We start from the raw sequence: 23,925 nt of genomic DNA, 5'->3' as shown, positions 1-23,925 counted from the left end.
TCTTTGGCTTCTTGTCCTTGAAATAAATGAAAATGCTTGTGTTTGTAACTCCCCCTTGGGCAGCTGTCTGACTTCTGATGCAAATGCTGCTATTGTGCTTAGTTTTTTATCATCACGCATCATAATCACCTTCCCTGGTCCAAAAAATAATTCTTTTTTTTTTAAACAAGACTGACATACAATTTCTGCAGCAACTGACAGAGAGCTCTGTCAGCAGGAAATAGGAATTGCCTTTCAGGATTCATTTGGCTCCACTAATTGAAACTAATACCTTTCAAATAGCATATTGATTTGGGAAAGGCTCGATTTTTCAAATGCACACTGTAAAAATGAATGAACAGTGTGAAAATACTGAGATTAAAACAGAGCTGGTGGGGGTTTGTTCCCTGTGTGGTATCAGAAGTCATTAAAATGACAGCACACATGCCAAACTATGACTTCAAACCCCCTTTTATTTACCAGGGTTGTTATGTTCTACAAGGCCTTAGGCTGATTGTATGTGTGACATGATTAAAAAAAAAAAAAGTCACCAGTGTTACCAGACCTACTGGAAGAAATTCTGGTCTTCTGCTCGACAGATCTGCACATGAAAACGACAGCAGTATCAGATCTGTATCAGGAAGTCCAGCAAAATTCACAGAGATGCATCCCTTCACGAGCGCACGCACACGCACATCTGACAGGTGAATCCGATGTTGATGGATGCGAGCAAATGATGTTCTTTTCTGTCGTTTCAGGGGGAGAATTGTTGTCACAGCGTGAACACAGCACTGTTCAGCAAATAATAAATTACTTTTGCTGTCACCACCGAGTCAATCAAGGAAAGGTTTGTGTAAGTTTCAGAGGTTTGCATAACTGAGAAGTCTGTCATAAAAGAAAGGCAAATGTTACCATACGCGACAAACAAAAATCGTGGAGAAATTCCATCACGATTTCGAGTGAATCCCCCGGTTTAAAGCTGTTTTTTCCAAACAGACGTTTGAACAATGAGCTCTAACCTGCAGTCACTCTCCGTCGGCGCGTTTGGCTGATGCGCAGCGCCTCCCCAACTGGTCTCTCACTTTGACAAATTCCTGGACGTGAGCGGATCTGCTGAATGGGTTCTAGCTCTCTTAAAGATGACACCTTGAATATTTTAGAAGTTGAACTCAACTGCAAAACTGTTTTTCCACGGTTAGACTATTTATTCCAAAGGGCACAATGTTGGGACTGTGGTCATTCTGCGCTTTTTCTCCTCTGGTTTTCGTGTTGCTGAACCCCTTTCACTCCAAGTTTGTGGCACAAGCGGAAATAACTACTTCTAGATCCAACCACAGGTTTAATCGTCTGGATGTATCACCGCTGGAAAATCGCTCAAAATTAACGGGTGTTAAAGTCTCAGTAAAAGTCGACAACAGCACAAAAGTTTTCAGTGAAACAGAATCTCCTGATTTTGGTAACAATGGGAATCAAATGGGGAATGGCACAGTGAGTGGACTGAATGACGCACCGACCGACATCAAACCGGCTCCAAACTATAACAATGATCTTAAAATAGCGCGTAAAAACTATAAAAACACCGATCTGCGACCTACAGATATAATACTGGAGGACGCAGATCCGCAACAAAAACCGAGGAAATCACGGAGCGTGGCTTCTGCGCACACGGACAATTTGGAAAGGAGTACAACTGGAGAAGCGCAGTCAAGAGACAGGTTTGTGGAGGCTGTCCAGGGTGGCTCCAGCTCCAGAGCTGAGCACCGGCGCACTGGAGAGGACGCCAGAGGGTCTAACCCCAGGCAAAGTGAGCCGCACCTGGACACTTCTACTTTTGCTCTGTCGGGAGACTCGGCACACAACCAGGCGATGGTGCATTGGTCCGGACACAACAGCAGCGTAAGTTTCAGTTTTGCACAAACATTATTCATAAAAGAATAAAGATGTTATCCATGCCACGTAGAATTCATGACATAAATTGATTTTTTTTTTTTTTTTTTTTGGTCAGATATGCCAGCATTTTTTTTTTAAAGGAACCATCAATGTGATATTACGCACAAATCTTTCAATGCGCGCACAGAGATTCCGTTACTGAACAATGTTCCATTCCACATATATATCAATGTATCATAGGCGCACATCTGACATATCCTGTCGCTGCATAATGTGTGTATTCTTTTTCATTATTTATTTATTGATTTATTTATTTATTTATTTATTTTATTAATTTAGTTGTCTTTTTTGTTTGGCCATAGAGTAAAGCTGCCTGTATGCGCATTGTGCGCCTGTGTGTGTGTGTGTGTGTGTGTGTGTGTGTGTGTGTGTGTGTGTGCCTGATGGATATGACAGTGCACCTGCAGGATTCCCTCTCGCATTAAATCTTAAGGAGACTAATTCATTTCAGCTAACTGTGTGCTATTTCAACTTTAAAAGTTAACCCCACAAGTTCATTTAGGCTATGTGACACTGAGCCACGGGAAGGTGTGGCAGCAATCAAAACACATCAATTATGTAGGGAATAATCAAGTAACATCCTTCATCTAAGTGCAGTAGCTGTAGTTAAAGAGGACTGTATCCAGACTAAGCCTTAATGTGACACAGATACAACACTGGCAGAAGTATGCATCTGTCATTAACACCTGACCCCCACTGTCAAGACTTGCACTTCATATTAAGTCACTGGGTTCGTGGGTTGGCTGTTTATAACTTAAATAATGATAAGACTGTGCAGTATCTACAAATGCACCCCCACTCACACATACACATTCACACAACACGCTGTTTGCGCATGCACGATGCGATTATACACAATTTTACCATGAGACACAAAACCATGTTGATTTTATCTCTACCTTTACATATGCAGCGTGCAAAACTATGTTTATCAGACACTAAGATCTTAAAAGTACAAACAGCCTCAGACACAAGAGAGGAGCTGCTCTCCTTTTTTATTCACTTCAGGTAATTCAGATCACTTCAGATTTCTGGCCACAAGGATGCTTTCACTAACATGGAGAAAAAAACTCAAGTTTTTGTGCTAATTGCCTTTTTTTTTTTTTAATTAATGAGTGTATCCTTCAACCAGATTTTTCCTTCTGTTTTCTTTGTGGAATCACTGGTTGAAATGTTTGTGTCACCTAGGATCATTGCTTCATTGTGGCTATAGTGTCGACCATAAATAAACCAGAAATTCACCTGTGAATTTATTGTATGTGTTGTGAATTATATTTTAAGATGTCTTTTTCAAAGATGGCCTTTTGTGCTGTATGACACTGTTCAGTGGATCATCACTGATGGGGTTGTCACTGTGGCCCGCCAGTCAACAGATTGGAGATTTATATAGTCTGAACCCTCTTCTCTGCGGTCCCAAATGTACGACTGAAACTGCAGAGTTTAAATTGATGGCATTTTATGGCTAGATGTTAGAGCTCAGGCTATATTAGATGTAAATGACTGATAATAAATCCAATCTAAAAGGGACATTTGAAGGAAAATTACTTCATTCCTGTGGTCTAGGGTAGTTTTATCAAATATTCACTTCAAGACTTAGCGTGTGATCTGAGCAAGATGTAAAATCCCATAGGGAATGGAATGAGAAAGATGTAGAAGGTGATGGTGAAAATGCTGGCAGGGATCTTCAGAGTTCAGATACGATCAAGAATGGTATCGTATATAACCCCAAATCTGTCCACAAATCAGTCTCTGCTATTATTTGATTTCTGTGATTGTCTGAGACATCAAAGCCTCGAGTCATAGCTTTCTGGACTCAGACTTTAAGGCAGATAACAATGATTGAACTCAACCTTGGGAATAAAACATAAACCCGATTAAAAAATATGCCTTTTAACCACATGTAGTATTGATTGGCTTCACCTTTTCTACCGATTAAATGTGCCTTAAATGTGGATAGGGATGGAACTGTGGATTCATGATGTATAATGATGTGTACCATCGTAGATAAAATAGAAATTAAAATAAATCCAACAAATATAAATAAATGGCAGCTGGCTTTGGATGTCCTGTATGGCTTATCAATATTTCAGTTTTTTTTCTCTCACATGGGTATTCAAGCTGTGATATGAGTATGTTGGTTATCTTTTTAAACTCTACATGCAGCACATCTTTCACTCAAGGGATGCAGATCCCCCCCACCCCTCAAAGGCAAAAGACTTTTAGTGTGTAAGCCAGCTGACTGTTTGGAAATTAGGGACTTTCTGGCAGCCAAATGATTTTAGGCTTGTGATTGACCATTTTTGCAAGTGCCTCACTGATGGCTGACCAAACTAGGACACTGTTTTGAATCTGAGCACAGCTAATGAGAGTCTTTATTGATATTACATCCCATGAGCTCCTGCTGCAGAAATGATATGATGTTTGTTAGTGAAAATATTGTCCACACACCTCAGGGATAAGGGTCTTGTTATCCCCAGACCAGATTCTTCTTCTTCTTCTTCTTTTTTTTTTTTTTTTTTTTTTAAGTAACTGCTCTAGGTCACAAATGTGGGAGGGTTTGAACATTGGATGAGGCCAGCTGCTCTTCTTGGCTGTGGAGTCAATGTTTTTGGTATTTGTCATGCTTCTTCTGAGGTGGAGAGAGTCAAACCAATCTGTCAGCTCTGTAACATTGTCTTTTTTTTCGGCGCGGCTGATTGGGAATCAGACAGGCCTCCTGGGCCGCATTGTCCGCATACTTAATCAGAATGAGGCAGTTATTGTTGCACATAATCTCATTGGTATAAATAGACAATAAAAAAAAGAGGAAATGACACAGCCCTGGGGGACACCTGTGTTTAAAACCGGTTCATTAGATAGACAGCTATTCCATTTAACGTGCCAGAGCTGGTTGCATAGAAACTCCTTGATCCATAAAATCAAATGGAATGGGTTCCCAATTCACAGAAGCGTTTGACCAGAGTTTGTGGGTGTTACAGGATGATGAAAAGTGTATTAAAAATGTGGATAAACCTCCATGCATCAGAGGTGTGAGTCTCGATGTCTTTTGGTGTTTTGGATTTTCCATATTCCTCTTTTATCCTTCACACAAAGAGCTGCGTTTGCTTCATTTTGCTGTAATTAATTGGGGTAAAATCTCCTTGATACTTTAAAAGTCATAGGATGTTGACTGATATGTGACCTTGTAAAAAATCTTTTATTCGAGCACTTTTCATCATCCCTTTCCTCCCCCCTGGTTGCTACGCAGTTTTGATCCAAACAACATGTGATCAATCCTGGTTTGTATTTATTATTTTAGTACAAATGGTTTCCCTCCAGTGGTGCAGATTTTGGACTATTTGTAACCAGATAATGATGTAGCTCTCAGCATTTAAAACAAACGTCCACATCAGCCTTTTCCAGAGTTGTGTGAATATTATTATTTAATCATCTAAACTATCTGCCATTATCAAATGCTTAAAATGTTATTTTTAAAACCTTAACAGATTCGATTTTAAGTTACAGTAATTGCTGAAACAGAATGGATTTTTCTCTCACTTCACCAGCCATTTTTGTCCTCCACCTGCCTGTCCTTCAGGGTGTCAACACCATACGTCTGTTCATTAATCCAGCCCGTCTCCAGTCTTTAGGTGTGCATGTCCACTGATGTGATTCTAAGATGCTGAAAGAAACTGTAGCAATGCTGCGTATGCTGTGTGAGAGGTGGACTGATTGTTGGTGAGCACGGACAGGCAGTTCTTAAATATCTGCTCAGAAAATGCAGTGCTTCCATCGTTTTTTTGTCTCAGTTTTATTTCACAGCGCACATAAATTTCACCCTCTCTGAAGTAATAATTCAGTGAAATCCCAGTTTTTACTCCTCAAATGACATTCATGTGTGCCCTTTTTTCATGAATCATTTGTGCTTGGGGACGATAATGCATCACATCAACATGAGCTTTCAGCACTTCCTCAGCACTTAGACTGTAGTTTTGCCTCCAACACTGTCTTTTAGGCACCAAATAAAAGCCTGCCATCAGTTGCATTCAAGTACTCTTATTTTTTAACTTTCTGCCTCTCCATCTACCTATCTACCCATCCTTATTCTCTTTGTCTGTCTTTCTTTTGCCAACAGCATACACACACTTTAGTATTTCAATTTTAATCAAAGTGACAAAGCGGGTGCAGGATCATATTTGACAGGTTTGCATGTGATTAATTAGTTTAATAACTGTTGCAGAGTGGCAGACACATATTATATTCGTGATGAGGTTATGAAAACAAATTTATGCATTTTCTGATTGAGAAAATCACCAAATTGAAATTCAAATAGGGAGACAACTTCTTTACTAATTATCAGGGAGACAGTGTTACAACAAACAATGCCACTTTGTGCTAGAGGTTTCTACTAGTTCTACTCAAATGTCAGGACAGATTTTTTTTCTCTTTAATTTTAATACTGTAAACATGAGGTAAAGTGAGTACCCAGGTATGGGGACATTATACACTGAGACTGCCTGGGCCTTGAAGAAGCATATTGCCTCAAGCAACACAGCAGCTACTATCATGTTTAAAGATGACTGGTGTTGCTCAGGTGGCAGTCAGCCTAAATAATGGTTTAAGTTGGCAGTTTACAGTGACAGGAATGTATTAGTGGCAGAAGAAATGGCTTTTTCTCATCTAGTGAGACACAAAAGACCCAACCTAAAGCACCACACACTGTGCAATCAATGGAGATGATGAGAACCTTCCAAATACAAATGGCACATTTAGGAAATGGAAAACTCACTCAATGGGTATCCTGGAACAATTCCTTTAAAAATGACTTTGTCTAAAAATAAGACAGTTGGGTCTTTTCACTTGACAGAAACTGCACATGATCTACATGAATTATAGAGCAACTGTTAACTGACAATAATAGCAACTTGTATGACTATACATAATTTTAATAGCGAAAGCATCAAATGCGAAATGACACAAAATGGTGCTACAGCTGCTTGACGGTTCCATCAAATAGTCTTTAAAGGAAAATTGTGTTCCTGCTGAAAAGCAAAGAGTTTTCATTATAATGAATTATGAATCTGGATAGGGCAGATGGTGAACTTGTCTAAAAGACCAGAAAGAGGCAAAACTGCTAGTCTAACTCTGGCAAAAGTTGAATATTTTATTCCTCTGTGAACATGTACAAGTCATGTATATGTATATGTATATGTATATGTATATGTATATGTATATGTATATGTATATATACAGGGTGGGGAAGCAAAATTTACAATATTTTGAGGCAGGGATTGAAAGACAGTGTATGACCAATTAGTTTATTGAAAGTCATGAGAATTTATTTGCCACAAGAAAATGTACATAATAGAAAATGTTTTTATTCTATGTGTCCTCCTTCTTTCTCAATAACTGCCTTCACACGCTTCCTGAAACTTGCGCAAGTGTTCCTCAAATATTCGGGTGACAACTTCTCCCATTCTTCTTTAATAGTATCTTCCAGACTTTCTCGTAATAGTTTTGCTCATAGTCATTCTCTTCTTTACATTATAAACAGTCTTTATGGACACTCCAACTATTTTTGAAATCTCCTTTGGTGTGACGAGTGCATTCAGCAAATCACACACTCTTTGACGTTTGCTTTCCTGATTACTCATATGGGCAAAAGTTTCTGAAAAGGTATGGATAATAGTGTTAGGTATGATTATGACATCAATATATGTTTGGTTTCAAAACAACTGACGTAGTGCCTGCGGAGAAAAAACAACTAAATGTTCATTGTAAATTTTGCTTCCCCACCCTGTATGTGTATATGTATGTGTGTATGTATATGTATATGTATATGTGTATCATATATCAGGCCTGACCACGGCCGCAGCATGTGGTATCAGCCATAGACAGTCTTAAATCTCTTAGTCTCTCTATAACTTACAAAATCCAACTAAATTTATGTTACAAATATAATATGACCCATGGGGATTCATGGGTCAAATTAATACAGATATCCAGGGACTGAAGTTAGTAAATGCGTGGTTCCTGTTTTTAACTTTATTTCCCATCATGCACCGTGGTAGCCTACTGTGCTTTCCGTCAACCGTCATGGATGTAGCAATGTGATTGTAAGGCCATTGTATTCCAAAATTATTAATATCTCCCAAAATATTGGTCCTGTCAACTTGCTGAGATATTTAATGTGGAGATGGGACTATTCTTCAACTGTAGGTACCAAATTGGCCAGTGAAAAATGACTCAGTTTCTCAGAACTGTGCAGATACACACACACACACACACACACACAGATGCTCTGAGACCTTCCAGTATTATGATACCATCTGAATCTTCAATACGCAGGTTGGGTCGGAACTATAGATGAGTGATCTGACCAAAAGATACAGTATGACAGTCATCTGAAGTTAAATCATGATCTGTAATCTGAATCCTGATTTTCTCGTCTCTTATAAAACGTCCAGTGAAACTATAACCAAAGACCTCTAGTTTTTTCTGCTTTCTAGAGTCTTAGAAACTCTCAATTTTCGCATAATTTTGGACCAATGTTATTACAGTAGAAAATTAATAGATGAAATCAGCTGTAGTTGATATTTTCCTATACATACAGGTACAGTGTTTCCATTAATTCCCTACGTTGTTGACAATTCGACCTGCATGACTTTTATAATGAACCAAAAACATGTATCCATTCTAACACAACTGTTAAGTATTTGTGTAAGACAGACTGACTACATGTCAGAGTTCAGAAGCCTGACCTGCAGCTCATGGGCAATTCTGTTTCAGTAGCAACTAAACAACACATTACACACTCTGCATGTTAATACGGACAAAATCTGAACACTTTACTGCAAACAGATGCTAAAGCATTGCTAAAAATGGACTTAAAGAGTCTCATTACCATAGTGACCTGTACCAGTGACAATAATGTCAGTGGCAACACTGTCTGTAAAATGTTGTAATTATACATGAACTGAATTGAAAAGTTTTAACAGTGCTTTTTTTTTTTTAATCTATTTTTAATGACACAACCTGGATGATCCCTCTGGAAAGTAAATCATATGACAAATTAACATCGATCAAGATTTTAAATGAGATTTCTTAGAATTACAGACCTTTATAATCAAGAGCAGAGTAGGTTTTAATAAACAAAAAACACTTTGTTTATAAATAGGTTGGTTTTAGCATAAAGCATTACTTGATTTTTTTTCTTTCTTCGTATCTGGACCAGACTTTTCTGCATAAACCAGACTTCAAGTTCTGCCAGCGCCTGAAGCTAACCATAAAAAGTTTAATAATACTGTCATAAAAACAGCAGCTATAAAAGTTGGTGAATATTTTGTCAGAAAGCAAACAAAATCCATGGTGAACAAATTACTTTTGTATTTATGATACATTTTTTAGTCACTCGGAAAAAAAAAAACATTAATGAATAATAAATATTTTGTTGAAACTTTCATTTCATTTCATTTACAGACTCAACATCATGTTCATGACAGTCACTGGATATACATTTTTAATACATATGAATGTTATTTCCAAGAGGCATGAATTGTGTAAAGGAATAAAATAAATAACAGTGATCTTTAGAGGCGCTGTTAGGGTGAGTTTGTTCCTTTTTGGACATAGGTTAGCTGTTTGGAGTGTTGATGCTAATATTTGTGTTAGGCTGTGATCCTCCTCTTGGCTTTGGCAGGTAGTAGCACCTCAGAGCCACTCTGTCGGCACCTGAAAGACGCCTTATCAACCAGGGCAGGACCACATTTTGTGGTTTACTTTTGTAACAGGTCAGCAACCTTGAGCATGTTTTAGGGGCATCTGAACATCTTTGCTTAACTTTCTTTCTTTGTTTCTTTTTTTTTTTTTTTTTTTTTTTTTTTTTGCTTTTTTCATGTACTTACTTCTGCCAAGGATGTTATAATTGCACAATTTGAAATAAAGCTAAGCAAAAATACACTCTTCACTAATGATCTGTGTTATTTTTGCATAGGGGAAATTCTGCTGTTAAATAAAACTATCCTTTATTATCATAGGAGGAGCAGTGGGGAGGTCACAGTTAAGATCTAAGCCAGTGCCTTGCTCAAGGGCACTTGACAGGATGATTAACAAAACCTTTATGATTTTCACAGTGAAGGAAAATTATACAAGGTGGAGAACAAACGGCTGATAGGGTCATTGAGCACATATAGGTTTAGCAGTACAGAAGTTATTACCTCCGCCAACGAGGTTATGTTTTTGCTGGCATTGGTATGTTTGTCTGTCTGTCTGTCTGTCTGTGTGTTTGTCTGTCTGTCCATGTGCAAGATAACTCAAAAAGTTGTGGACGGATTTGGATGAAAATTTCAGGAAATGTTGATACTGGCACAAGGAAAAAATGATAAACAATTTTGGTGGCGATCGGGGGGGGGGGGGGGGCGGGGGGGGACACTGATCTGCCTTGGCGGAGGTCTGCGCTCTCCGAGTGCTTTTCTAGTTTATTTATTTATTTATTTATCTAACTTTGTTGGTTTTACTGTGTATCTTTCCATCTTTGTTTCCCACACCTTTATGAGCACCAGCAGAGTGATAATGAACACAGACATAGTTAATTTAATTTGTGTACTGGATAAGATTACCTTATATTTTATTGACTATATTTAGACTTAACTTTTTCCTATTTACTTTTAATTCCGTTGCTGTTACATGTCAATGCCACTAGGAGGACCCCTGTCTCCTCGGTAGGGTATAAGCTAATATCTCGTGACCGTGTGCTAGCTTCAAAATTTAACTATGGATGATTTATTAGAGCTATTTTAACATGTCACAAACTGACACATCAGCAGGAAATGTAATTAACAAGTGTTTAATTCTGATGATGATTTCATGCTATAGAGCTCTTACAGTTTACCCAAAGTGCAAAGCATATATCTGAGTTAGCTTTGGTCATATCTAGCCATGCATTTAGTTTTATTTGTCCAGAGTTTGAGATATCCATCACTTTAGATTTCTGCTGCCAGCCCAGTACAATGATGATAAATGGAACTTTGCCTGTGGTGCTCACAGGATTGAAAAATGACATTTAAAAAATCAACAGCAATGTGTCCTTCTAGAAACTGTGCCCCCTTCCATCTATTGATAGCCCACAGAACTCATTATTTCTTCAATGCAAACTACTGAGGGTCCATAGTAACTGAGGTAGATGAAGAGTTCACTGTTGAAGCCCCTTGAGGAACTTTTCAAAGCGTAGAGCTGCACAAACATGTCACTTCCATGGTGGGACTGCAGCTGTCATGATGCTATGATACAAATAGGGATAAAATGATGATGTGTGGCGGCTGTGGATGTGAAATGATGCTTTTCAGAGTTAAGGTCAGTGGTTTTCCAGGACTAACAGGAGTCAAAGCACACATACTATTAACCTGAGCATGCTAAATGTGAATCTGAGAACAAAATGACTGTTTAGCTTCACATTTTAAACGAAAACCACATATATAAAGCTGTATGAAAATGCTAGTACTTGTGTCCCCCAGATTCTTTTATTTTGACTCATTTCCACAATATAAAAACACAAGAAATTGATGCACAGTGTTATTTAGTTGCTTTAAAGTTGTAAAAACTTTCTTACAGTGTGTAAACTTGATCTTCTTCCTGGGGAATATAATAATATAATATTAATATTATAATCTGTATCTGTAGATGCCTAATGCCATTGTCATTTTACAAGAAATTTTTATAATCTTTTATAATTTGATAATCTATAAATTAATGTAAAATTACACTACACGGTCATTTGATTTCCACTTCAACCGATATCATCTGTCATTACTCACCAAATTAATATAAATGGTACAAATAGAAGAGTTTCACAGAAGTATTTTTTTAATCAACAGGTATCATTAAAGTTTATCTACTTAGCAGATTTGACTTTAAAATGAGTTCTAATTCCACCTTCCATTATGTTTGATTTATTCACATTTGTTGATTTGTTTTCTTAAGAAAAGCCAGAAGTTACTATATTCACTGCCTAAAATGGTCAAATGGGTCAAATGTACCCCCACACACCCATCATTTAAACAAAGTGTCCTTTCTTATTTTGTTATAAGCCTTTTCATTAAAGAACATCTCAGTTCATAATATGAGTTTGTGTTTTGGTGTAGTTTCATAGTTAAAGTATCTTAAAATCTATGAATCACTTTGCACAGACATCAGTACAAACCAGAAAATATTTTTGCATATGGTTTGGTTCATAAATCTTTGTCTCTTTTCTATTGTAAACTCTCACAAATGACTTGTCTCACAGACAAATGCTAAAATACTTAATAACAAGTGATGCCAGGCCCAACAAACCCCGCTCCTTGCCCGTATTGTAGCTTATTTTGGCATCAATCCAGCTGATGTCATCCTGTCTATGCGTGTGTTGATGTCAGTATATCAGTTTCCTCTATATATGTGCCAAGTTTGAAGTACATTGAAACAAAATTGATGTTTTTATAGACATTTGAAATTTCACCCATTAAAAATAAATGGGAGACTTGGAAAAAAAAAAAATCATAAAAAAATTTGAAATTTAACCTACTGTTCCCAAAATGTAATCAGATCTACTTTGGGTCAGTGGCAATCTATAAACCAAATTTGGTGTGAATTCAACCAATGCTTTTGCTGCTACAGATATGTGAAATTTCATCCATTATAAGAAAATGAAGAGAAAAAAAAAGATTTCAAAAAATTCATTAAAAAAATTTGAACTTTGACCTACTTTCCTCAAAACGTAATGACATCTATTCTGGGTCACTGACAATCTAAAAACCAAATTTGGTATGAATTGAGCCAATAGTTTTGCTGCTACAGATGTTTGAAATTTCGCCTGTTATATGTAAGTGGGAAAAAAAAGCTTTTAAAAATTCATAAAAAATGTGAACTTTGACCTATTTTTCCCAAAATGTAATCAGATTTATTCTGGGTCACTGGCAGTCTATAAGCCCAATTTGGTATGAATTCATCCAACAGGTTTGCTGTTAGAGTGTTAACAAACAAACAAACAAACCGAACCAAAAACAATACCCCTTGCCTCCCCTTGGGGGGTGGGGTAAAATAATTGTGTGAAAATCTATACGCTTCTCTAAGGGTAAATTTGACCCAGTGGCTGTTATAGGTTTAAATGTTCATATTTTTAATCGAGATTTATCTTGAATGGGAATATAACAAGACGGTTTTAGGAAATGAATAAAGTGTCAACATTTTATTGAAACAGATGTGTGTGCCATTAAAAATCAGCTGGTGGTAAATTTAATCCATTATTAGTGTGAAATGTTAAGCAAAAAACATTTATTTATCTATTGACTCACTGATTCACTCTAAATGCACTTTTTTCTGTTTATGTAAAAAAAAAAAAAAAAACTGAAAGACTGAATGTATCTGCAAAACACATGAAATTAAAAACATACAGGACAAGGATTTATAAATTTAAGTCTGATATTTCTGGCTAAATGATCAATTTAGATTAAACAAAATCTGAATTTCTGTTGGTCCAAGCTTTGACCTCAGCTCAGATTTGAAGAGGTTTAGTTATTAAAGGTCCAAATTGTAACAAAAAAAAAAAAAAAAAAGAAAGAAAAACAGAGACAGGAACAAACAACAGAAGCCATGAAAATGTCATGAAAATCTCTGTATGTGGTCCATTAAGCAAAACACAAAGACTTTCTTCCTTATGTTTTCTTTAAATAGATAAAGTAGACTTACACAAACCAATCACAATCTTTTTTATGTCAAATGGGAGAGAAAATATATGGTGTATTGTTATTAGCAGCAGAGAGATACAACATGCCCACGATATCTTCCCACAATAGAGCCGTGTTTGAAGTGAGGCCCTTTTACGTTTAGTCCATTTCATTAATTTACCCCCATAATGGACTGAATTGATTGCCGTACCCTCTCAAGCTTAAAGCATCAGCGCTATGTGACCAAAGCTCAGGAGTCCAGAGGATAAGCAAACATACTGAAAGCAGACTAATGCACAAGGGACATTTCACTGGGGTTTACTTGATGAAAGCACCATCCCCAGAGTATGTTTTCACCCACAAAAGTACAAACAATCAATTTAGCCCACAGATAAGATGAGGACAGAGTAAGGCCATTCTTCGACCGCAGCATTTTCTCCTAAAAGACGTTTGTCGTTTCTGCAAAACTCTATACTTTAGAGACGTCCTCTTAGAGCCACAATCAAGATGTTGTGTTTTTATCCCTCCACCCACTTGCTGTGCAACTCGATTTTCCTCTCAAGCCTTAGAGACATTTATTCAAATTTTCATCCAATACTGTACGTATTTCTTTTCTCCGCAGGTGTTTGCATCAGATAATTTCTAATAGATGCATGAATATATTAATCATTAATCACATGAGTTTAAAAAAACATAAGAATTAATGTCTTCAGATCTGGATTCCCTGTGACACTTCAGTTTTAATAAATGAGCTGCTTTTATCAATCTGACTACTATTATATTTGCTCCATCTGAGCTGATTTTTTATGAAACCTTATCTGAGACCATGCAAAACTAACATAGTCCTTGTTGTTGCTTTGCCGGCGACCTTTTTCCTTCAAATAAAATTAAAACTGGCTCTTTCTCCATACCTGAGCTATTTTCTGTGCTGCAGATCTGGGACATTAATTGGCTAGTTGACTAAAAGAAAACCATATTTGTCAAATTAATCAGTTGACTCCTTCTTGCCCTTGGCTTCTCCCTGCTTCTCTTAATGAAGTTGAGATTGTAATGAGCTCAAAAACAAATTAAATGTTTTTTTTTTTTTTTTTTTTTTTTATGTTTTTTTTAGCTTTATATTTGTTTTCCTCAGGATTGTATCTGCATGAGCAGACCAGTGTGATTCAGTGCAGTGAGATGAACAATGGAGTCCCCACCTCCCCTCACACCGATGTGCCAGCTTTTGGCGTGTGATAATAGCCAGTGATCCATTAAAGGCCTCCGTGGATGCATTATTTGGCAGACTTTCTCTTTTCTCTGTGTTTTATGTTTGTCACTCTGCTTCACCTTCCAGAGCGTGTCCTTTGCATCTTGTTCAAAGCAGTAATAATGTAGAGGCAATTCTGAGCACTACACCCTTTGACGTGTGAAAATGAAGTTAATCCTGTTTGTCACCCATGATCTTAAGTGGGAATACACAGCTACTAAATTAATCAAGTGAGATTCTTAAGTCATAAACTACTTTGATCAGTTACAGCTATGATATTAACATTTCAGCCTTAAGATCCTAGCTACTACATCATATATTTTGATAATTATGGCCTTTCAATAGATTTATGCATCAATGGTCAAATATGTAATTTTATTCAATGACTAGAAATATGACCACATTTTTTCTCCACGCTGATCAATATATATAACAATATATTATGTGATTATACTGCCAACAGGAAGCATTAACTGATAATGCCTGAAGACTGAAGAGAGAAGTTTCCCAAGGAAGTATTTTCGTACCGTCAGTAGCCAGTAATCTTACTGGTTTTAAACAAAGCTCATGGCCTTGTCTAAAGTAAAGAGTGTCTTGCTTTACAAAGTGAACTTGAATGTAACATTATTTCTATTTATAGTTGGTGCTCATTCTTTTTGTCGTTTAAATGGACATTTCAGGTTCAAGTAATACACCATGTGTCGTCTGTTCCTGTGTGCGGGTCAAATTTGGGCAAAAACATCAGCAGAAACAAAAACAAAACATATGTATATGAGATTAAAACACAGAGCAGACGTTGCAGACTGCATGACTACTTTGGTACAAACATCAGTGGTTAGCTCTGTCACCTCACATGAGGAAAAAGACTTGGGTTTGGTGGGGTCTTTCTGTGTGGAGTTTGTATCCCTGTATATGTATCCCTTGTATATGTTCCCTTGTATCTGCATGGGTTCTCTCCAGGTAAATCCTCCCACCGTCCAAAGACATGCACCTTAACCCTTTCATGCATGAATTATGAGAACCTTAGTCAATTTTTTTTTTTTTCTTGAGTGTTTTTATTCCTTGTTAGGCATGAAAAAAACAATGCAACTGAAATTTTTTATGACCCTATTTTTCATTTCGCAAAAATGTCCACTCAGCTGGACACCATGCATTTGATTTTTGAAGCAAAGAAACATGTATTTAAAACGCATCATCAGAAAGTGATAAACTGTGTGAAAACCATGAAATAAAAACATTTTTAAAGCCACTAATGTAATTTTATCACACTCTAATAATAGTTGTCACTCAATTCATGGAGATAATATGCAAAAAAAAAAAAAACTTTTTGATTAAGAAAACTGTTAATTACAGTCTAATAACAATTAGCAATTGATTTACACTAAAACATATTACCGCAGATCAGGTTTATCAAGAACAGCAAAGTTATTTTTTTCCATTTTATTTATTTATTTAGACAAGGACAATGCACAATATACATTAACCTTAAAAAGGAGAGATGTAGTGTACCAGGTTGTAGCACTAGTGCTAATTTCCACCTGTAGTTCCTGAACAGGCTGATGTTCTCATTAAAAAAACAGACAATAAAAACTAAAACATTAAAAAACAGTAAAAAATGCATTTCTATAACTCCATCTATATAAAATATTCATTCACATCCAACCATTCACTCTTATTTGTCCCACTGCAGTCCGTCACACACATTAATGGTATGAATTACAGTGGATGGGATGGTACATAAGCGTCCACTGTGTTGGCTGATATGGAACTAAAACAACAAAACCCATGAATATACAAGAAAACAGATGTAAAATAACTGTCCACTGTAGTTACCAGTATGCATGAAAGGGTTAATAGTTGAATTGGTTGATCTAAATCATCTGTAGGTGTGAATGTGAGAGTTAATGGTTGTAAGTCTGCATATGTTACCCTTGTTGGGAGTCAGGATAGACTCCAGCACCCCCCCCTGAGGATTAAGTGAGTGAGAAAATGAAATCAATTGTATGGTTGTAGACCACACAAGACATATGAAGATGTCATCTTGGATTTTGGGTAACACTCATCAGCATTACTCACCATTTTAGGACACTTCCCATAACAAACGTCTAATCACTTAATTGAGAGAATAATTAACAGAACAATTGCCAAACAAACTGTTAGTTGCAGCTGTACAACTATAATATAGAGCATCCTCACAGATTGATTCTCTTATTCTAATATAAAACTCAGAAATATTTGCACTTCAAAAATGCATAAATGAATAAAGACTGACACATGAATCTGTCCTTGTTCAAGGGCCAGTATAAATGAATAAACATCTGCACTCAAGGCTTTTTGGATTATCTCTAATTCAATCACTTGGTGGATTTAAAGCAACACCTCACAGGTCAGGAAAACTAACCTCCAGTCAGCTGACAGTGATATGGAGAATTTTTTACTGCAGAGATTATGATAAGCGTAAGTTAAAATAAAAAAAAAGACCATTGTGAAAGGGATATTCCAGTGCAGTGTAAAGCATGGAAAATGTTATTATTTTTATTGAAATGATGCTCTGTGTGGATTTGTTTACAGTACAATTCAAAAGCTTATGTGTATTCATGAGAATGGAAATGCGTGTGATTTTAGAGGTGAACTTTCCCCAGGATGTTAAAGGTAAATAAAATAAAGCTGCATGTCGGAGCGTTCCTGAACATGTGAGCCGTTTGCCATGTTATTTCAAAACCCTGACATCATTCACTGTTATCAACTTGGGGGTCCCTTGGAAATTAATTTAGATCCTTCAGTTGTCCCCTCCGGTTAGGTTCAAAAACACAGGCAGATCTACATGAAATGGCTGCTTTTCTTACATTTCTCCCGACTGTTCTCGTGGTGTGTAATTCCTGAGCAGAAAAGAAAGAAGAAACATCTGGAGGTGTGCTGTTTAGTGTAAGGGGCCCCTGTTCTTTTTTTTCCCTTAAGACTGCCCAATTAGGCAGAAAGAATATTTGATGGTTAGAATCTTAATGATGCTTTACTTAGAGCTGAATTGGCAACAAGCAGTAAGAACATCTACTCAATTTGATTAATAGTGAATATGAGTAATGTGAGGTTCGACACAGAAAATGATTCATTCCAAAATCAAGAGCTGTGTCGAAAAACTTCTGCCCACTATGATGGCGTTGCAATGCCTCTCACGTCCCACTGAAGTACTCAAAAATGCAAGCGTTTATTCTTAAAATAAAAAAAATAGATTGATAGGGAATTGGAAAATATGTCCGTCGGCCTTTGTGTCTGTGTAGGTACGCTGCATGTATGAACACTTGTGTAAATTGACTGTGTAGGCTTGGGTGTGGAGGAGATATTTTTGTTGAGCTGATACAATGGTATTATGCTTGTATCACCTTTGTTGCCATGGAGGCTGTCTATGCAGCCATCCGAAAGCATCGAAATCTTTGCATGGCCAAACAGCAGCTGACTGTGATGTGCATTTAATGGTTTTTTATCATCTTATATGTGCTGGGGTCCTCATGAAATAAACTGGATGCAGAAAGAAAGAAAGAAAGAAAGAAAGAAAGACAGAAAGAAAGAAAGACAGAAAGAAAGAAAGAAAGAAAGAAAGAAAGAAAGAAAGAAAGAAAGAAAGAAAGAAAGAGGGACATCGACAAGAATAGCATGTTAGGATATAAGGATGACTAAACCCAAGTCCTTGGAGGGTGAGAGCCAATCTGAAAAATGATTGGTTGACTTTCCCGGGGCAAAGCTCTCTTTGCTCACATCAATAAAACATAAACATGAATAAATGCACTGCTTTTGGCCTTCCAGGGTCCTTACTTAATTTCATGTATGCAAGTGAGCAATGATATGCATGGAAAATTGTATTTACCTTGAAGGCTCAAAATACTTCTTAGACCCATTTTTGTTTGTTTCCATTATTTACATAAATGCAAGGCTGCACCACAAAACCCTGAGATTTTTGCGTTACAGTTCCAGCAGCTTCATTTCTTCTCATTCATGCGGTGTAAGTCACACATCTGGTGTGCAAGCCGTGTGCTCTCCCCATCGGCCTGGGCATTTGCATGTATAGCAGTTGCTCCCTATTGACTGGAGCCACAGATGCACAGCTTATCAATAATGTTGAAGACGTGGGAACACAACGTCTTCGGTGATGTACTCTTGATGTATCCACTTAGGGACAAATCATCTAAATAGTCATCTGCTTCAGTAGTCTGCTGGTCCCTGAGGTAGATCTTTCACTGACCCAACTCATTGGGTCAGCTTTTGTTAATGAGCCGATGGCACAAACACACTAGCAGTTAAGGCACAACTCCTAATGGCAATTATTGCATGAGTACCGAGAGGCTCTTGGTTATCATGTTTTGTCATCTCAGGCTATTTTTAGAGGTTGTTTTACATCCTCAACTAAATTCACGAACATTTGATTAAATTGGATCCTCGTATCTAATTGTGCAAGTGATTGAAACCCATAAAACTGAACATTCACATGTTGTTCACTCAATTAATTTGCAGCACTGGATATTTCAATCCCTTTGGTTTGGAGTTAACCGCTCTAGTCTGACACTGATAAAATCAATTCTGGATTTAATTTACCTCATAGTATTTATAATGTCCCATGACACTGAGTCATTGTTGTGAGCAAAGGAGAATTGACGATCAACAGTTTGGCTGAGTTTTTCCCTCCTATCTATTTTTCAAAGCAGGCAATTAGGCCTAACATCACAGCCATTTAACTAAGTCTGTACTCCAAATTGATTCAGACTCTAGCGTTGGACCTTGCAGACATGGTGCATTTAGTTATGCAAATGCTTATCTCACTGTGTGATTGGTTAATTAACCTGTAATGCAGATAGTCCCAGTCATGCACAGTGGCCGTTTGATGGCTAAATTGTGGGTCAATTGGGTTTTTAACATTTTCAAAGCAGACTTAGAGGCATGTCTTTGTTCCTCTGAGTCTTGTGTGGCTTTTTTCCGTTTAATGACTCGTTCCATGGGTCCCATAAGGTTAATGTGTTTAAACTCACTGTAATTGAGCTTTTGACCTATCTTTCAGGATGAAAAAATTTTGTCATATTAAGCCATGTTTCTGCACCCTGATTGTTATTATCCACTATTCCCGCTCCTTCCCCTCTATCCCCAGCCCCAAAGTGTCCACACTACCCCCCTTCTTTCTATTCTGAATTATGAGCATCCCCATGGGAAGTCATTTATAATGCCATTGGAGTGACAATAATGTGTTTGCACACCATTTCACTCTGCCCTCTGCGCCTTTCCAGGCTTTTATGGGCCACATTTTTGTTTCCCCCAGAAACACATTGTCCAACCATCCTCAGAGAATGCACAAAAGCTGCAAAAAAAAAACCCTGGATGCCATCCAATAAGTAAAATGAGTGACATAACATAGCATAACTTTGATGATGAGGACGTCTGTTGTGTGTGTTTTATTTTTTTTTACCTAAATTACCGCACTATTTTGAAGGTAAAAGCAAGACAGATGTAAAAAAAAAAAAAAAAAAAAAAAGCAAAGTGAGAGGGTAGTGCGGTGCAGCCAGTCTCTGCATTTCCTTTCATTGTTCACTGAACAATTATGCTCAGATTTTGCTGTCATGTAGTTATCATTCCACATGAGATACAGACACAACTCTTGACAACTCATGCATTTTTTTTTTCTGATCCTGCCACCAGCTGACTGACATCTTTTGACAATGTGAGGATCACTTGTCATTGTGATAACATGTATCTGATATTTATTAGTGCAAAAGTGTAGCAGACATGTTGTATTCATTCCACACCATTACATGTTGACAGGTAATGTATGCTAGTGAGGCACTTATGCAAAAGCTTTTAAATTTGTAGCACTTACATTGTCATGTAATTAAAGGTGTCTGTTCGTTTTATGTTTTAGGTAATCCTGATCTTGACTAAGCTGTATGACTTTAATCTCGGGGCTGTTACTGAGAGTTCTCTCTGGAGGTAAGCTTTTTTGTCTCATGTAATATCTTTTCCATCTAAATTGTAAGGTTATGCCTTTGTAAAAATGTTATAAAAATGCAAAAGCACACCCCTAAAAACAATAAGAATAATATATGCATAGGGGATGCATCATACAGTAAAGTATGATTTATGGCATTCTCCTCTGCTCGGATATGAACAATCAACTTATACTGGAAGCCAATATGAAGTATATTTTAATAAAGCGATCCGAAATAGTTCACAATGAAGCATCTTTCTCTTTACTTCCTGCACTATTATAAACACAACTGCTGAGACCCCACCTATTTTGTGTCCATCATCTGCAAAGAAACTTTTATGATGAAGATAAACCTGAAGATTTTTTTTTGTTTGGATCTGTCTCTCCATTTCCCCTGACCTAGAAACTTCCTGATGGGCTTTTTGATTGATTGCCATTCCTAACCTTTTGTTTCAGAGGCAATTGACATGCAATTGCCACTGTATAGCCATAGTAATTCCATTCAGTATGTATTGAGGGGTGAGTTACAGTGCCCTGTCAGGTCATAAATAAGAATGGAATTCATTAAGGATTATACCATAGAGCCCAATCTACCCTCTGATATGCCTTTTTTTTTCTCCACCTCTTCCATAGCCTGCAGAGAACTCATTTCATTTTGAAATACACGTGAAAAAGAGACCATCAGCTCACCAAGCATAGAGTTTCAAATTAATATCTGTTTCACCAGAGGCGCCACTAAGATTTACACCCGACTTGACACGTTTTGAAATCCCATATTGTGTACAGGAGGTCTTCCATCTTCAAGGTGTCTGCTTAACAATGGCACCACAAGTAAATTAGAGTGTACCTCAGGGGGTGCATGAAGGCTCTTAGTACGGGTATTAGAAGTGCTCAGATTTGAATGTTATGAAAAGAAACAGGAGTAAATGATTTCTCTGATAACACAATAAATGATTTATGACTACAGCTTCAGGCCACTGTTGGTGGCAAAATACAATGTGAGATCAATGGGTAAGTTACTGAAGCTATCTAAACATCAACTTCCTTTGTGTTTGGGAAAGCCTTTTGTGCCAAGGAAACTTCACAATGTAATAATATCATTTTAGAGGCTTTCTTCCAGAGATGTAATCAACGACAGATCTGTCAACTGAAAAGAGAACTTAAGCACAAATACAAACGTGTTTAGGGGTAAGTCTTTGAAAACAATGTCAACAGTAAATGGAACGATTCAGATTAAAACCCAGACAATGATAGCAACCACTGGGTATCTATCCAATTATGCACTGAAATTACATTTGGAGCCACTCAGGTAGAACTGAGACTGCGGATTGGCTGTTTGTAGCGAGGAAAAATATGAAGATCGGGATGGCAAACACATGCAACCTTGTCATAGGATGCATGGACTTTTAAGGGACAAGGAGTTATGTGAAGAGAAAATACAGAAATATGTTCACACTGGCCATGAGGTTTCATTTTCTTACATATAGTGGCATTTTAATGGATCGGGATCAGGATCTGGTGCTTATTCATGTTTTGTCTGGATGTAGCTCATTTCACCTTCAACCTATAGGTGGCATTTCCTTTTTCACTTCTATTTTTAATGTATCGCGCTATAGCAACAGGCAGCTGCACTTATGATTGCTCAAAAGAAAACAGAACGGGCCTCTTTTGCGTGATATTACATGCATAGACGTTCTCTCTGAAATGGAATTGGCATCTTTACTGACTTTGCAACAACACTACAAAAACACTTGTAAGAGCATCTACTAAAATGAATGGAGGGCAATTATAGCTTGCAATGTGCTCATCTGAAGAGCATTCTTTGTGGAATGTTTGACTCCTTAAAGAAGAAATTGCCTGTTTTTTACACTAACGCTACTGCTGACCATTCTGAGCAGCCGTTTATGTCAGAATAGCAGCTTGCAGAGATATCCAGAAACCTGCTTGACATGGTAAAAAAAAAATGATGCTTTTGTGGCATAATGTGTTTGTCACAATGTTGTAGTTGCAAGCAGTGCTTAAAGGAAGCTGCCAATCTAAACCAACCTCTTTAGTGTGAGCGGATTTTAAAGCACAGCATGCCATATCTGCTACTATAAAGTCCCGCACTCAAAAGAATATTAAAAGACACATTAGTAGATGTTTTTGAAGTAGGGTATGATCATGGGAGGTAATGTTTTCACCACCACTGTCGATGAAAATCTGACATGACAGAAAAAAAAAAAAAAATCTTGAATTTTTATTCACAATAAGTTTGGTGACATTTATTAATGTTATGTCATTTCATTCTAATGACAAAGCAGCAAGTAATTATAATAATGATATAGTGGAACTGACAGGAATGCAAACAAAAAGGGCTGTTACATCAAAAAGAAAAATAGATTTCTTTGAATTTGAGCAGTGATGTAAAGCATTTGCTATAACTTAAGTAAATAAGACAGCAAAAACTTTAATTTGTCCTTTAAGATACGTATTTAAAGGTTCAGTGTGTAAGATTTAAGAGGGTCAGGGGGATCTAATATCTAATATATGTTGTATATTATAAAGATGGACCAAGTATGCAGTTTGGCAGCATATCCATCCATCCATTACATAGATTTTTTTTTTACAGTTTGATGTTCAGCAATCCAGATGTAAGTATTTATTAGGTTGAGTTATAGTCTGGTGCACTGCAAAGTCAGAGATAATTAATTTCATCACTGAGGAGAATATCAGCCAGTCAGCAGTCATCATTTCAGCATATCACCTGAAAATAAGAGCTTGTATTTTTGATAACTTACAATCAGGTGTAATAGCTACAGAAGGAGCCAAACTACTCCATGGGGTTTGTCATGTCGCCGTGCCATTTTCTATTACGTTGCTTCAATAGGCTCCTCTCAATTCTCTGCTTTTCACGTCAATGTCTCCTTGACTCCTCAAGAGCCACTTTTTCACAGAGATCTCGGGGAAAAATGGTGAGATGGTGATCCCACCTTTTTTCCACCATTGACTGATTTCCATAGCCAAGCCAAAGGAGGAACAGAAGTGAGACAGGCTGGACTTTTACACAACGGACCTGCATTCCGGAATCAAAGGGGCGGTGACGCAGCATATAATGTGACGTATCA

The 23,925-nt window shown here is 37.2% G+C and overlaps 1 protein-coding gene across 1 annotated transcript in view; it reads left to right on the top strand.

Annotated features, from left to right (window-relative positions):
• The first annotated feature begins 694 nt into the window (after positions 1-694).
• Positions 695-23,925, top strand: part of sorcs3b (sortilin related VPS10 domain containing receptor 3b) — a 57,950-nt gene continuing 34,719 nt past the window's right edge. Inside the window, exons 1-2 of the mRNA XM_030155532.1 lie at positions 695-1,875; positions 20,753-20,820. Of these exons, the coding sequence (XP_030011392.1) occupies positions 1,201-1,875; positions 20,753-20,820 (743 nt within the window). The 5' untranslated portion in view covers positions 695-1,200. The remainder of the gene's footprint in view (positions 1,876-20,752; positions 20,821-23,925) is intronic.

The sequence above is a fragment of the Sphaeramia orbicularis genome, chromosome 15 (assembly GCF_902148855.1).
Source record: "Sphaeramia orbicularis chromosome 15, fSphaOr1.1, whole genome shotgun sequence".
Taxonomy (NCBI): domain Eukaryota; kingdom Metazoa; phylum Chordata; class Actinopteri; order Kurtiformes; family Apogonidae; genus Sphaeramia; species Sphaeramia orbicularis.
The sequence above is the reverse complement of the archived record's forward strand: the minus strand, read 5'-3'. Positions and strand labels throughout refer to the sequence as shown.